This window comes from Eumetopias jubatus, unplaced genomic scaffold, assembly GCF_037043125.1.
Source record: "Eumetopias jubatus isolate StellerSeaLion01/CBP00866 unplaced genomic scaffold, mEumJub1_p1.0 scaffold_13, whole genome shotgun sequence".
In the NCBI taxonomy this organism is placed as follows: Eukaryota; Metazoa; Chordata; class Mammalia; order Carnivora; family Otariidae; genus Eumetopias; species Eumetopias jubatus.
Genome location: NW_028274819.1, coordinates 14,060,533 through 14,077,861, shown reverse-complemented (window position 1 = coordinate 14,077,861; position 17,329 = coordinate 14,060,533). Strand labels below are relative to the sequence as shown.

Here is a 17,329-nt window from a genome sequence, read left to right as displayed (position 1 = left end):
CTAGATTTCTGAAGATAATCCTCTATTCTGAGACTGCTTTAGAAATATATGAAGAACAAAACTAATCCTGAATATGAGTCTAGGTTTGAGCTAAAACATCAGACTCTAATTCTCAAGAAGGCACATAAAAATAAACAGTTATCTTAGTTAATTTGGCTGTTGTTTATATTCTATCAATGGAAGGTAATAGACACATTATCCAGAACTGTCCTCAACACCAGCATTTTTTCCATCAAATCCGTGATATTAATAGGGGTCCATTATATAGGAACTATAGCTCGGGGCTAAACCGCAGCAACAGATCAAAGCCATCGTATTAACAATTCAGGAGAGACAGAACTGTAAATGAGGCAAATGTATGTCAAAAATTAATGGTGAATTTGGTGAATATTGCATGTTTTTTCTCCTGTCCTCTGATAAACCTGAAAATAACTGGAAGATGGCTCACAAAGAAGGTGTCCTTTGGATAATTAATTCCCAGGTAAGTCTAATCTTACCATCTCTTTCTGTAACTGTGTGCGTATGTGTGTATTTGTGTGTTAAGTGTGTGTTTCTCACACTGAAAACCTTTTCCTTTTTACATGCCTACATCTTCCAGTAAGCCTTAAGAAAAGTGTTTCTAATAACAGGCAAGACAAAATACCTTCATTGATTAAATGCTTGTTAAATGAATTGGGAAAGAATAGGAGCCCTTGTGAGGGTGGGAGACACTAAATGATTATGTCTACTCGATAGAACATCAAGTGCTTTTGGGTCACTCGGGTGGAGTGTCAAACATCTGAAACAAACTTGCATTAACCATCATATTTATGTCAACTGAATTAGGCAAATAAGTTCTCTGATTTTCTAGTAAGATTACCTTGTATTTTAACACTTTATTGTAAATATAGAAAATCACATTTATTTTATTATTTGTAATATTTTTATTTTTGACTTGGAAACCACTGTTTTTGGTGTTGAATTGGCTATTGCCTGATGTCACCAATAACCATGTGCTTTATGTTCTGAGCAAACATGTTTGCTGAGTGAGTACACAAAACAATCTGACTATATTATACATGAACTTGTGTTTGGTCTTAGTGAACCAATAGAAAGGGCATGTGACAGAAAAAAAAAGTATAAAGAATTTTAGCATTAACATATAAAGTAAGCAGGATTTTTATGTATATATTTTCCTTACTACATTTAACAAAGCTTTATTGAGTCCAAGAAACGATTAGATGTGCCTATCTAAGATCTTGTTATGCTGCTAAAATGATGCTATAAAGTATTTGTGAGGTGCTGACACATTAAGACTGCCATACAAAGATATCATTAAATTCACAAATAACCTTTATATTTTCTAAGAGTATCATATAATTAATTCCTGTGGATAAATTGCTAAGTGTATGATTCAAGGCCCATGATGATAGGCTGAAGTAGAAGATGGTATATCTCAGGAGGAATCTCTTCCAAAATCCTTCCAGATAGCTATCTCTTAGAGGGCTACCAGTTCCATACAATTATCAACTTGGAAGTTTCTGTTAGTGTCTGTCAGTTCTATTAAAAAAATGGAAAATCACGTATAAATTCTCAATCAAATTGAAGTCACTAAATATATGCTTGCCATATTTTACTCTCTCATTATTGGAGTCTAAGTCAACTCTGATTATTAAGTCTTTAAGTTTGAATCATTCTCTAATTTTTGTTACTGTTATTCAACAGGTAAGTCAAAGACCTGATTTGATACAAATGACTGGGAACAATTTCACTGAGGTGACCCTCTTCATCCTCTCTGGATTTGCGAATCACCCTGAACTACAAGTCAGTCTTTTCTTAATGTTTCTCTTTATTTATTTGTTCACTGTTTTGGGAAATCTTGGGCTCATCATGTTAATCAGAATCGACTCTCAGCTTCACACACCAATGTATTTTTTTCTTAGCAACTTAGCATTCATTGACATATTTTATTCCTCCACTGTAACACCCAAAGCACTGGTAAATTTCCAATCCCAACAGAAAACCATCTCTTTTGTTGCCTGCTTTGTTCAAATGTACTTTTTTGTGGGTTTGGTGTGCAGTGAGTGTTTTCTTCTAGGATCAATGGCCTATGACCGCTACGTAGCAATCTGCAATCCCTTATTGTATTCAGTGATTATGTCCCAGAAAGTGTGCAACTGGCTGGGAGTCCTGCCATATGCAATAGGCTTCACGAATTCTCTGGTCTCAGTCTGTGTGATAAGCAGCTTGGCATTTTGTGATTCCAGCATCAATCATTTCTTCTGTGATACCACAGCTCTTTTGGCCCTGTCCTGTGCAGATGCCTTCAGCACAGAAATGGTGATCTTTATTTTAGCGGGAACCACACTTCTCAGTTCCCTGCTCCTCATCACAGTCACCTACATTGCCATCATCTCAGCCATCCTGAGGATCCAGTCTGCAGCAGGCAGACAGAAGGCTTTTTCCACCTGTGCATCCCACCTCATGGGTGTAACTATCTTCTACGGGTCCCTGATTTTCACGTATTTGCAGCCTGATAACACATCATCCCTGACCCAGGTACAGGTGGCATCTGTCTTCTATACCATTGTCATTCCAATGATGAATCCACTGATCTATAGTCTGAGGAACAAAGATGTGAAAAATGCTCTCCTGAGAGTCATACATAGAAAACTTTTGTCATGACAAATCTGTGCACGTTACCATTAAAACACACCTGGATGGCTCCAGGCATGCGATTGCTCCAGGCATGCGATTGCTCCAATCAGGAAAATCATAGAGTAAACTCAAAAGGCTTAACATAAACGAAATGATAACTTAAGAGACTTGAAATTTTGGTGGCCAATTATTATTTTGTTTGTATTGAATACTGAACTAGCATATTAGGAGTTCATTTCAGCATGTAGCTTACATATACCAAACACCATGGCAACAGACACTGGTTGAAATAGAAAATCTCTTGATCATGTGGATTAGTTTTGCCACAGAGTTAAAATTTGGATCATTTATCTGTAAAACGTGAGCTTTGGTAACAAAGAAAATGATGTTTATGGAGTAGGGTCTCTACCAAATGCAGCAGAGTTTAATTTCTAAAAAATCATAATATGCTTCCCAAAGTTCAAATATTTGGTAAGCATTTCAATATATGTGTGGTGTGTGTCTGTATGTGTGTGTGTGTGTCTGTGTGTCTGTGTAGATAAATAAAGCTTACTAGCTGTGGTACAATTCCTGAGGCGTTTGGGAGTATATTACAGAGATTCTTGCTTTTCCAAATCAGGCAGAAATGCTTGGTCAAGTCCATAGTATTAAAAGGAGAAACTGGGTTTTTATTTTGTTTTTCCTTGAAAAGAGATCCGTTTAATGGACTCCTCCAGGCATTGTTACAAAATGACCACTGGAAAAGATGTGTCCTTTAGTACTGCCTTTACTGTGCATAAAGCACTGAGCAGTAAATCACGTTTAAAATTTATGTTGAAAAAAATAAAAATAAAATGTATGTTGAAAGCAACTGCAGATAAATTTGATGAACACTTATACAAGAAAATGTGTGTATCTATATTTCTTTCTGTCCAACAAGAATGTAATCTCTTTCAGAGAAGAGTTTGCTTATTCATAATTGTGCTCTCCACACTTATGAAATGTATCATGTACAAAATATGGAAGTAAATACTTTCTTTGCAGTCTGTTTGCTGGTGGAAGTAGAGTGATCAATCCATAAAGGTGAAACATTCTGCCTTTCTCTTATTTGTATCTTTCTTGGGTAGAATCTGGATAGTCATGTGCATATTGGCATTCAAAAAAAATATTAGCTTTATGAAAATTCTATTTATAGAATTCTTTCAAAAACATTTATTATTTACATGTTAAAATCAGCATAGTAATTAACAGATATACTTCTTTTCAAAGGACTTTTTTCCTCAATGGTTAGGATATGGAAATAAGTATACATAGAATTATACTTGGTATATATGATTTTAAATAACTGGAGTAAATTCATATATCAGACATCACAAACAAACCTCCTATTAAGAAAATCAGTTTTCAGTCTTGGGAGTGGCTGATGGTAATGTATGTGAAAAGATCTGTATGTGCATATATATACATTTGCTTTGGAATTTTTAATTTTCTTCTCTGATCTATATAACTGGGGTCTGACTCCTGCAAACTTCATTTTACAATGCAACATTTTACTCTGCAAACTATTATAAGTGACAACTTATGAAACATACTATGTTTTAATTTATGGACCTACTGAGGCTACTGTCTACCTATCTCATTACTCATTCCTTTTTATTAAGACTTTGTGAGATTTTTTTTTCCTTCCAAACATGGTATCTGATTCAGATTGGTTGTTCTGAAGATTTCTCATCATCATCATTGAGGACTATTAAACTGATTATATTTCCCTTTTTTTCCCTCTTTCCACCAAGGATTTTCATTCATGCATTCTAAATCCAATGCTCAATTTTCTATAATTGTGTGGCTTTTGCACATGACTTATATTTACCCTGGTTTTAATTGTATGCTATTTTTATCTTCACTTGCATTGCATGTGTATTCTGCTCTAAATAATTTCAAGACTTAATATTTACTTAGCATTAATAAAACTATGTATCTAATTGCTTTCTCTTATTATTAATGTTTTCTTGCTGATTGCTGTCTAGGAGCAAAAAGATGAAACACTTTTCTTGCTCATCATAAGAAGTAGAAATGTAGTTTATTTGTCCAAAATTATGATTAAATGCCCATCTATGTTTTTCAATATGTTCTTCACATTTGTTGCTGATATACTTCCCATCATTCTTTCCTTCAGCTGCTTTTTGTACCTTCCCTCTGGACCCTGTAATACACATCTTTTCACAATTGGTCATGCATATCTTTGTCTTTTCTTCAGTCCTTCTTCTGCCAGACTATCCCAGAACTTTTGCCATTGACCAATCCAGAAAACCAACTCCATAATCTCTGGGAGTCCCAGAAATGATCATGGAATGTTTAATTTGCCAGTTATCTTCTTGTTTTAAAAAAATATGCTGGAAAAAAATTATTCAATTTAAAATACGTTTGATGTACCAGGTTTCAATACAAAGATACTGAGTGTTCTTTTTTTTCAGTCTATTAAACCTGTGGTGCCTTTGTAATATTCCTGTTATCTATGTGTATTTCTTGACCATGCGTTCTATTTCACCACCTTTAACATACCTTTTATATCAAAACAAAAAATGATGAGATTATTCTTCTTGTTTTATTTTAAGAAATCTTGCAGAAATTCCTGAAGAAACAACAAATTACTCAATGAAAACAAAACATATTGAATAAAATTGACTTCTTGATATCAGGTAAAGCTAGACTCACACTTGTGCTCATACACAAAGATTAGACGCTTATTCAGAAAGAAATGTCAGAATATTGTCTGATAATTGGATAAAGTAGTGTAGAATAAATCAGGATTTTGCACTGGATATTTCTCTTTCAAAATGGGTAGATAAGCTGTCTAAAAATGACTAAAAGACAACAAATAAAAGAAAATGCATTTCAGGGAAAAAAATTAAAAATAGTGGTATTATGAAATATAAAAATATTAGAGAAAATATAACTGATTTTATATTTATTAAGTGTAATATATTCTAAAAGGACAAAGATTATCAGAGTGAGTCAAAGTGCAAACTCCCCGATGTTTATAGCAGCATTATCAATAATAGCCAAATTATGGAAAGAGCCCAAATGTCCATCTACTAATGAATGGATAAAGATATGGTATATATTTACAATGGAATATTACTCAGCCATAAGAAAGAATTAAATCGTACTATTTCCAACGACTTGGATGGAACTAGAGAATATTACGCTAGGCAAAATAAGTCAGAGAGACAAATGCCACGTGCTTTCACTCATATGTGGAATTTAAGAAACAAAACAAATGAACAAAGGGGTAAAAGAGAGAGAGAGAGTCAAACCAAGAAACAGACTCTTAACTCTAGAGAACAAAGTGAGGGTGACTGGAGGGGAGGTGGGTGGGGGATGGGCTAAATAGGTAATGGGGATTAAGGAGGGCACTTGTGATGAGAACTGGGTGTTGTATGTAAGTGGTGAATAACTAAATTCTACACCAGAAACCAATATAACATTGTGTGTTAACTAACTGGAATTTAAATAAAAATTTGGGAAAAAAAATACAAACTCCAGTATATTTTTTACACAATTTTCATCAAAATAAAGTGACACAAAACATGAGGAATATAGCCAAACCAAGGGAGAATTTGTCCAACCAATGCACAACAAACCAATAAAAACAGACACTGAGCCTTTGCAGTGGAGAAAGATAAGCTATTTATTGGAGTGGCACCACCCAGGAAAATGGGGAGCTAATCCTCTAAAGTCCCAAACACCCTGATGCCTTGCAAGTGAGGATCTTTCAGGGCAAAATTTGTGGCGGTGGTCTCCTGACTAGGCGAATACTTTGACCCATGACGTCATCCTGGCATCCGTTCTGGTGCCTGTTCATCTGGTCCTCCAGAGGTCTCTTCCATTTCAAGACTTGGAATCTGAAAATATATCTTTATTCTTTATGTTAGAGAGTTCATTAGGTACATCTGATGATTCTATCCCTAGGGTAATGCTGTTTAACTACTTGTCCTACAGGTTCCTTTGAATGAGAAGCATCCTTATCCTTTGGGCTTAGCCCTACATGTTCCTTGACTGGTCCCATGCCTGGGGTTCATATAACTTGTAGTGTTCATTCTTCCTTCTGAACCGACAAGATGGACCCCGACTTCGGGAAGAAGGAACCAATTTTGCAGAACATTATTTTTACTATTCCATTTGCCTGATGCTCACTTTCTCCAAATATTTTTGTGGGTGTCTACTTCACTTCTTTCAGTGTGACCCTATCACTGAAGACTTCTCTGAAAAATAAAGATTATTTTAAGAAAGTCCAACTGTCTCCAAGCACTCTCTTCACCTGTTTTTTCTCCACAGCACTTGTCACCATTGACATACTAATACTTCATTGTTATTTCTCTGGTCACCCCAGCCCCCAGGTGAATTTTATTTACCACATAGTCCTTGCTTTTCCTCGAACTGCATGGCCCATCCAATGCACAGGGCCTTTGTATGGATGTTCCCTTTGTCTGAAACACTGTTCTCCCATGTACTGACATGATTAACGCCTCCCTCCTTCAAATCTTGACTCAAATACCAATTTTTCATTGAAGCCTACCTTGACCACACTATTTCTGATTGCTTCCTCATTCCCCTACTCCAGGACTCTCCATCCCCTAAGCTATTTCACATTTTATTTTTTTTATAGTACTTTCCCCTCCTAACTTGTTGTATCACTAATTTTTGTGGGTTTTTTTTTTTGTTTTTCCCTGCTGAGACTCTATAAATACTGTAGTTGGTAAGGCCAGACTTCCTTATCAATATTTGAATCTTTCTTTCCTAGCATCTAAGAGCTGTTTATACTAGTTGATTACAATTAATCCATAATTTCAATAAATTTACAAAACTGAATTTAAAGGAGTCACATTTTCTGACTGTAATGCAGTACAATTTAAAATTAATGTTTAAAAAAGAAAAATATATGTTTAGCTTGAAAATTAAAAACACAGAAATTTTAAAAATATCAAATTATTCTTAGTCAAATAAGAAATTAAAAAAATGTAACTTAACTACCTATATAATGGGCCACAATAGGAATAATAAATATCATTACATATAATTTAAAAGTAAAGCAACTCTCAGATTAATAATGCAAATATTATTTTCCTATATTATTAAACAGATAAAAAGTAAATAAAACAAGCAGTTGTTACTAGGTGCAGAAACAAAAACAATGAGTTCAATTAGAAGGGGCATAGAATTTGCCACCACCAAAAATGCACTTTTGGCCTAAGAATTATCTTGAACTGAAACAGTAGACACAGGAGAAGCTCTGAAAACTGAATAGAACTTACCCTTTTGAAAGAGATATTTACATTTATAAGGGAAATCCCTACCCTCTTTGTTCCAGGAAGAAGAGGGTAACTAAATCTCTAGAAACTTTTGTTTTTAAAGATTTTATTTATTTATTTGACAGAGAGAGACACAGCGAGAGAGGGAACACAAGCAGAGGGAGTGGGAGAGGGAGAAGCTGGCTTACCGCTGAGCAGGGAGCCCGATGCGGGGCTTGATCATCCCAGGACCCTGGGATGATGACCTGAGCGGAAGGAGGACGCTTAACAACTTAGCCACCCAGGTGTCCCTCTAGAAACTTTTATGAATGGAGAGGGCATAGACTTAAATCTGCATAACAACCAAACCGTCATTTACTGTGATTTTCCTGGTAACTGATGTGGGGAAAAAAGGCAGAAAAAAATTTATTAAATTTCCTTACTACCTACAGCCCACTGACAAGTCCTTTAAACAGGCAAAGTAACATTCCTCTAGGAACTCAGCTGCCGAGATGTTGACACTTTGCTAAGGGCAAAAGGCAATCTTAATCCCTACTAAGTATACTTTAACATATAAAAATTCCTTTGGAAACTTCCTTTATCTCTACCCTCTAAGATACATGCTGGCAAACATCCTCTGAGCATATGGCCCACCAATATACATCTGAAGGGTCTCATGACTAAAGTTTTATTAGACAGTAATAAATGACTTTTTCCCAATAATTGCTAGCCCCCTCAAGGTCCTGAAAACCTTGCTTCCAAAATTTCTTAGAGGCTTAAGCTATCCCTAACCCCTTCCCAACTTAAAAGCGTATAATGGGCCACTCCTCAGGACCCTAGTGCAGCTCCTTCTGCCCACAGGTCCTATCCCTGTGCTTTAATAAAACCACCTTTTTGCACCAAAGATGTCTCAAGAATTATTTCTTGCCCATCGGCTTCAATCCCTAACGCCCTTCCTACATAAGTAACCTCCTATAACTGGCCTCCACCCCCAACATCTTTTGTCTTTAGCAGGAGATGGTATTCAAGGTGGTGACTTGGGCCACTTGAGGTGTTAATTTTCCTGGTCATCTTGATACCCGAAACTGGGTTCGCTTCTTGGTGGGTGTGGAGCCAAAAGACACAACCAAGCCAAAGAGTAAAAAGGAAGGATTTTATTTGCAACAAGTAAAGGAGAACACTGCTAATAGTTCTCAAAACAATCTTTCCTCAAACAACAAGACCAGGGACATTTTAAGCTAAGGGTGCATGCATGTTCAAGGAAGGGGCTTACACAATGGAAATTCAGCATAGAATTGGGGAAGAAGTTATCTTAAAGAGATAGAGTCCAGATCCTGGTTGATCAAAGTCCAGGGAGGGCAGGCAAGGGTTAGTATCATCAATTCTCTGGCTCCAATTGGTCCAGTATTTGAGTGCTCAAAGAGGTTTAAAGTCTGCAAAAAAATAACTCAAGAATATGCTTTGGTTAAGAAGTGCAGGTCAGGCATAGATCATAAGATGGCCGGGGCCTAAAATGATTTTTCTTGTGTCAAGAAAGCCTTGTCTTGTCTCTTTTTCTGGGGACCCCTAACTCTTTCTGCTTACAATCTCCCATGTGTACAAGAAGTATACAGGTTATTAAACTTTTTTTTTCTTTTGTTAATATGTCTTTTATTATGGGAGGAGGGGGGTCTCTCAACCAAGCATCTAGAAAAGTAGAGGAAATATTATTTTTCCTTCCCCACAAACCTAATAGAGGAAATAAAATGATAAAACTTAGATAACAATTGATGAATTTGAAAACAACAAAAATAGAAATAGCTTCTTCACTATCCCAGCCAAAAATTTAGAGCATCACAAAGGAAAATCTAACCATCAGGCTCTTCATTGTGTGGCTTCTAAGGGAAAAGGCAACCATTTTCTCAAACCTAACATAGCTGCATTTAGTCCTTGAACTTTTGCCCTTGGAAACATGTCAAGCAATCTTCCTTGGAAATTGGTCCACAGGGATGACCATGCATCACATTATCTTTGGTCCCCAGTATATAAGGTGCCCTGGAATTATCAGGATAACAGGCAAGACATATTCTGCTCTGCTTATGTGCACTATAGCTTCCTGGTATTCTTTTTAGAAATAATTTCCTAGCAAATTTTCCATTTGAGCAGGACCTGAACAAAATTTCTAGGTTGATTAATTTTTATCTCAGAATAAAACAAAATGAATACACTAAAATTTAAAAAGAATTTATCTCAAAAAGAACAAATGTATCACAGAAATTTTCGACTCAAATGGTTATCAAATTTGATTTGTGAGCAAAACTTGAGGTTGACAAACTTCTAGGCAGATCATATTGGGAGGTTTTTTTTTTCCCCAACTTTGGTTCACAGTAAGTATTATTCTGTCAAAATTAGAGGCCTTTAGTTAGGATCAAATTTAATGGGGACATTATCAGAATAGTATGCATATACATGTCATTTAGACCTTACCCCAAATAATGCCAGGATTTGTGAAATCAGAAATATAGAGTTAATGGAATCAGGGTCTATAAATAATGAACATATTTTAGAAGTTTAATTTTGAATGATCAGGTTAGGAAAACATCATATAGTTTGGAAATTAAAATTAATATGTGGTCTATAATGTTAGTATATCTTCCAAAATCCCCTAAATTTGAAGTTTGTCATTTGTATTAAATAATATTGAGAAAAGGACACTGAATAATGCATTAAAACTGTTTTTATATCACCATTTGTTATATATCTAACTTTTTTCAGGTTTGCTGAAATTTGTTATAAACAGGATTATAGTATTATGTGCATGTTCTCTAGAGTCAGTCTATCTTGTATTAAAAATATGGCTTAACAGTGGCACTGTGGTATAATAGTCTCACAAGGACTAAATGCATTGAGAAATATTTAGAACTGGATCAGTCTCATTTTAATTATTCAATATGTTAGCTTTAATTATATTGTATTCAAATGTCAATTTATGCCTATTTTTATATTTGGCAATCAAATTAAGATTTTTTTTCAGTCATGGTCTTTAAACCTCTCATCATCAATTGCTAGAAACACAGTTATAAATATGCCATGTGGTTCATATAAACACAAACCTTTTTGAAGTCATTCCCGCTAAGTATCAAATTTGGTTTCTTCACAGTTCATAGCAGTTGACACTATGGGTAGAAAGAATAACACACAGGTGCCTGACTTCATCCTTCTGGGATTGACAGATTCTGAAGAAATCCAGCTGGTCCTCTTCGTGCTGTTCCTCCAGATATACCTGGTTACTGTGTTGGGCAATGCAGGGATGATACTGATAGTCCGCCTGGATCTCCTGCTGCATACCCCCATGTATTTTTTCCTCAGTCACCTGTCATTTCTTGACCTCAGTTACTCAACTGTCATCATACCTAAAACCTTAGAGAACTTACTGTCTTCCACCAAGTATATTTCATATGTGGGCTGCTTCACCCAGATGTACTTTCTTGTCTTCTTGGGGGCTGCTGAATGTTTCCTTCTCTCCTCCATGGCCTATGATCGCTACGTTGCTATCTGCAATCCTCTGCACTACCCAGTGGTTATGTCCACAAGATTCTGCTGTTCCCTCGTCTTTGGGTCCTATTTGATTGGCTTTGCAGACTCCTTTGTCAGTGTGCTTTGCATTAGCAGACTGCATTTCTGTGACTCCAATGTAATCCATCACTTTTTCTGTGACACACCCCCAGTTTTAGCCCTGTCTTGCTTTGACACCCATGACATCGAAATCATGATATTTGTTGTCGCTGGTTCCACCCTAACAGTGTCTCTTATCACAATATCTGTGTCCTATGTGTCCATTCTGTCCACTATCCTGAAAATTACTTCCACTTCAGGAAAGCGAAAAGCCTTCTCTACTTGCGCCTCTCATCTCCTGGGAGTCACCATCTTTTACGGCACTACGATTTTTACTTATTTAAAGCCGAGTAGGTCTTACTCCTTGGGAAAGGATCAAGTGGCTTCTGTTTTTTATACTATTGTGATCCCCATGCTGAATCCACTCATTTATAGTCTTAGGAACAAAGAAGTCAAAAATGCTCTCATTAGAGTCATGCAGAAGGGAGAGTGCTCTGAGCAATTGAAATAAGCAATGTTAAATTTTTCAGCTCATCACTTTTTGTTTTCCCTACGGTGTATTTTCTTTGTCTCCAAAACCAGTTGACTCCTTTAACTTGTTTATATTTCCATCAAATCATTCTTTACTTGACCAAATATGATCTCAGATATTTCCAGGAAGATGTCTTTAGAAATTTCAAGTTATAATAGAAAGCCATGAAGTGTGCTTTAAATCTATGATCTAAATATATGCGTTTGCTAGCTCAGTGGGTTAAGCCTCAGACTTTTGGTTTTGGCTCAGGTCATGAGATCAGGGTGGTGGGATCCAGCCCCTTGTCAGGCTCCATGCTCAGCATGGAGTCTGCTTGAAATTCTCTCCTCCCTCTCCCTCTGCTCTTCCCCCCTCTCTAAAATAATTCATTAAATAAATAAATCTTTAAAAAATAAATATATTTTTAGGGGTAACTGATAGGCAAAATGAGACAATATAGTTCTCTTCTTTTAAATAATATCATACAAATGCCCATGAATAGTTCAACTTCAGGAAATTTTATTATGGAAAAGAGCTCCATTTTGGGCACAATGATAGCAGTTTCAGAAGTTATTTTGTTTATTATATGAAGAAAAAATACAGCAGAGTAATTACTAGAATGTGCTTTGGAATCAAACATTCCAGGATTTAAATTCTAAATCTGCTAACCATTTAGCTGTATAACCCTTAATGGATCAGCCTCAGTTTCCTCAACTGCACAAGATAGATAATAATTCCAGGGCCATAGAATTAATTATAAAGATTAAATCAGATAAAGGATGTAAAGCATTCAAGGCAGTTCTAATAAATGCTGACCAATATCATTAGAAGGGTTAATTTCCTGCAATATTTTTTGAGGATTTTATTTATTTATTTATTTATTTATTTATTTATTTGACAGAGAAGGAGAGAGCGCACAGAAGCAGGGGTAATGGCAGAGGGAGAGGGAGAAGCAGACTCCCCGCTGAGCAGAGAGCCCAGTGCAGGAGCCTGGGATCATGCCCTGAGCTGAAGGCAGATGCTTAACCGACTGAACCACCCATTGGCCATCCTGTAATATTTTTAATGCACAATGGCTTTTTCTTAAAGAATATTCACTTGTGGGGCACCTGGGTGGCTCAGTTGGTTAAGTGTAGAGTTTTGATTTCAGCTCAGGTCATGATCTCAGGGTCGTGGGATGGAGCCCTGCATTGGGTTCTGCCCTCAGTGGGGAATCTGCTTAAAATTCTCTCTCTCCCTTTCCCTCGGCTCTTTCCCTCTCTCTCTAAAATAAATTAAAAAAATACATAACTAAATCATCTTAAAAAAAGAGAATATTCACTTGTGTTTTATAAATTAGTTTGGTTAATTTAATTGACAAACAACTAAGGAAAAACTCAACACTTCACAATGATGAATTTAAAATGGTGTCTGTTAGCATTGGAGAACATGTTAACGATGGAAATCATGGAAAAGGAGAAGGGAATAGAAATGACTTAACAGTCATTAACAGCTTTGAATGTGTTCTTCTGGAGCTATAGTTATGTACACATGTGCATATATTACTTATATAAACAAAATTTCTGTCATTTCCTATGCACTTTTCTACAGCTATCTACATACACTTACAAGTTTAACATTTGATAATGCCTTTGTCACTGAAATATGAGGTGAATGTGTTATGGGTATTTGAAAAAAATAAATCAAGACTCTCATCGTTCAAGGCTTTGGATCTGAAATGTAAATGCATCAATTTAAAAATCTGTATGCAGTCGTATCTCTTTGGTGGCTACCTGCTAAATATTTAAAAATCTTACCTTTCAGTGACTTGTCAATAAGCTTCAGTAAACTGCTGCTTTTCTGTGGATTTTGTTTGTTTGTTTTACATTATTGCTTTCTCCTAATTTTTATAAGTTTGCTATGGTCACTAAAAATAAATGTTGAATTAAAAGTTTGACTCATTTGTTTTTATTTTTTTTAAAGATTTTATTTATTTATTCATGAAAGAGAGAGAGAGACAGAGGGAGAAACAGGCTTCCAAGGAGCAGGGAGCCCGATGCGGGACTCGATCCCAGGACTCTGGGATCATGACCTGAGCCAAAGGCAGACGCTTAACCATCTGAGCCACCCAGGTGCCCTGTTTTAATTTTTTTTTAACAGAGACAAGTTGTAAAGCCAAGAAATGGCAATGAATTCATAATTTGCAGCAACCCATAAACTGTAGTCATACTGCTGAAATTTCCTTTATTTTTCCTTTTTCCCTCTACATAATCTGAATTAGTTTTAATTTTCTTTGCTAGGTAGAGGTTAAGAATGTATTCTTCTATTTTCCAAGTATTTCATTTGTTGTTTAAACTTTTATAACTAGATAGTTTTCATTTCAAGCAGTAATATTATAAAATTTTTATTTCTGAAATGTAACTATAGTTGATTATTTTTCCTAAATACTTTTTAAAATAAAGTGTAAAAGTGCAAATTCTCTTGTATAAGTTAAAAGTTTAAAAATTTTGGGGGCGCTTAGGTGGCTCAGTCATTAAGTGCCTGCCTTCGGCTCAGGTCATGATCCCAGGGTTCTGGGATCAAGCCCTGCATCGGGCTCCCCGCTCAGCGGGAAGTCTGCTTCTCCCTCTCCCACTCCCCCTGCTTGTGTTCCCTCCCTCACTGTGTCTCTCTCTGTCAAATAAGTAAATTAAAAAAATTTTTAAAAAGTTTAAAAAGTTTTCGCTAATTCAGAAGTGTCAACAAACTTATTCAAATTTTTAAATATGCATTATTTTCTTCCATTTAATATATTTTAAAATTTCCATTCTCATATATCATTGCCACTTAAAATTATCATGACTTATTTTTGCTTTGATATCTATGTGATCTAGACTCTTTCTTTATTGCTAGTGTTATTTGTTTTTGTTTGCAATTAGTAACAAGGTTATGATAAATATTTATTGCTTAATAATATGCTTTTTTGGCTGATCATCTTGCATCTGCACTATGTCATTTAATATATTTATAGGTCTTTTCATTTTTTCTGGTCTTTTCTATAAACTATTTTTTCACCTTGTGTCTGTTGATGTCTACTTTTATGATTAGGAAATGTATCCTGTTGGTTTGAGTTGCCAAAGATGGCCAAGAGATTCTGTGATTTTGTAGACAGCACTTAAGTCGAACAGATGCTAATTAAATTAAATTGTAGTTAAAGTAGGACTACCACATCTTCTTTATTATATAATTTAGAAAGTATGTATGTTATTACATATATGTAATATAATCTATGCATAATATAAAAGATTTAGACTATTTGTGTTTGCCCTTAAAATTCCTTGTTATATTAGTGCATACCATATTTTACATAGGATGTGGTCAGACATAATTTAAGACTATTCTTCTTGCCATGCCAAAGTGCTATTTAATACAAATATGATAAAAATAAGAGTAGAATAGAGAATGACAAAAATATGAAAAGCTGTGTCTGCTTCCAAATAATTGATAGATATGGTAATAATGTATTTTGTTGAGCACTTATTGTGTGCCAGACAATATTCAGAGGCATATATACTTGTATATATTAACATAATTTATCTTCACAAGATAACTTTCAGGTAGGTACTAGCAATATCCAAATGCTAATCTCACGTAATGGAAAGCAATCTTTCTATTCCTTCAGGCAAAGATTTAAGAATAATCCATAATTATCTTGTTATGTCACACACCTGACACCCATTCCAACAGTATCCTATGTGGACTCTAAACACAGAATATATCCAGAGTCTATCTCTCAGCTCATTCTCTGTCACCACACTGGCCCGAGGGACCCCGGTCTCAGAAGTACTGCTGCAGCCCCCTAGCTTGTTGCTCTGTTTGACCTCAGCCCTCTTGAATCTGATCACAGTGTAAGAGCCAGAGTGGTTAAACAGTAAGTTGAATCATATCGCTTCCACAAATCCTACCAGACTTCTCATCCCACTAAGAATGAAAACCAAAACTTTTAAAGAAACCCACTGGTCCAAAATGATGTTGTCTCCACTCCCTACATCTAATAACTCATTCCTTGTCATTCTGTCCATCATGCTTACTTTGTTTCAATAACATCCCCTCCTGGGGCACCTGGATGGCTCAGTCCTTTAAGCATCCAACTCTCAATTTCAGCTCAGGCCATGATCTCAGGGTTGTGGGGTGGAGCCCCACAACCGGCTCTGTGCTCAGCAGAGAGTCTGCTTCTCTCTCTCTCTCTCTGCCCCTTTCCCTCTGCCCCTCCCCCTGCTTGTGCTTGCTCTCTTTCTAAAATAAATAAATCTTTAAAATCTTAAAAAAAAAAGAACATGCACTCCTAGCTCTCCCTGTGCACATTAGTCTCAACTGTGCCTAGAATTTTCCCTTTTCTTCTCTTCACCCTGAAACTTCCTTTTCATATGCAAATGCATGATTTTTTTCTTCTTTTTTTAATAATATCCCTTACCACCTGATTTAAAATTGTGTCTGCTTCTCGCCCTCTTCTATGCTTCATTTGTTTCCATAACAGTTTCTCTCCAACTAATAAATATACATATTTGACTTATTATATATATAATATTAATGTGTGTGTGTATATATATATATATATGCACACATATTTTTTTTAAGTAGGTGCCATGCCCAGCATGGAGCCCAATGTGGGACTTGAACTCACGACCCTGAGATCAAGACCTGATCTGAGATCCAGAGTCAGACTCTTAACCAACAGAGCCACCCAGGCTCTCCCAACTAACATTTTATATATTTATCTGGTGACTTTTGTTTCTTGTATTCCTTCCCTATTGCCCCTATATCATGAGCCAGGATTTTTCCTTACTTTGTTTAGCATTGTACCCCATCACCTAGAAAACTACCTTAATAAATGTCTTTGAAGGAAGAATTTTGCAGATAATAAACCTGGGGCACAAAGAGATTAAGTAACTGGTTCATGGCCACTCCATGTTAAAGAACAAGCTCATGTTGGAACTCAGACCGTCTAGCTCTAGAACTCACATTCTTCAACATCACACTGGGCTGAGAATATTATTATCATCAGAGGTGAAAACAGAAAATTCATCATCAAAGTAAAGAGAGCATTAAATAAAACACTAGGGGCTGTTAAGAGGTGCATGTTTCTGGTACTCTAGAATTGCTGATGGAAGACAGGGCGATTTTGACAATACTGGCTAAATGTTCTCAAACATACAGGCATAGTCCTACTTACAGAAAGAGTGATTCTGAAAAAAATAACCAACAAAATTTATCTGACGATGGTATTGTTCTGCAGAGAGAACCTGTGATAGTCAAGGCACAGGGTATGGTGGTATAACAAAGGGATTCAGAAACAGAG

The 17,329-nt window shown here is 35.9% G+C and overlaps 2 protein-coding genes across 2 annotated transcripts; both read left to right on the top strand.

Moving 5' to 3' along the window:
* Positions 1 to 1,731: 1,731 nt before the first annotated feature.
* LOC114215151 (olfactory receptor 8I2) lies at positions 1,732 to 2,688 on the top strand. The gene is given in 1 exon segment (XM_028111072.2): positions 1,732 to 2,688. A coding segment is annotated over 1 exon segment (957 nt).
* Positions 2,689 to 11,064: 8,376 nt separating this feature from the next.
* On the top strand, positions 11,065 to 12,012 carry LOC114215137 (olfactory receptor 8H1-like). The gene has a single exon (XM_028111060.2). It carries the CDS (start codon positions 11,065 to 11,067, stop codon positions 12,010 to 12,012), a length of 948 nt encoding a protein of 315 aa, XP_027966861.2.
* Positions 12,013 to 17,329: the final 5,317 nt, after the last annotated feature.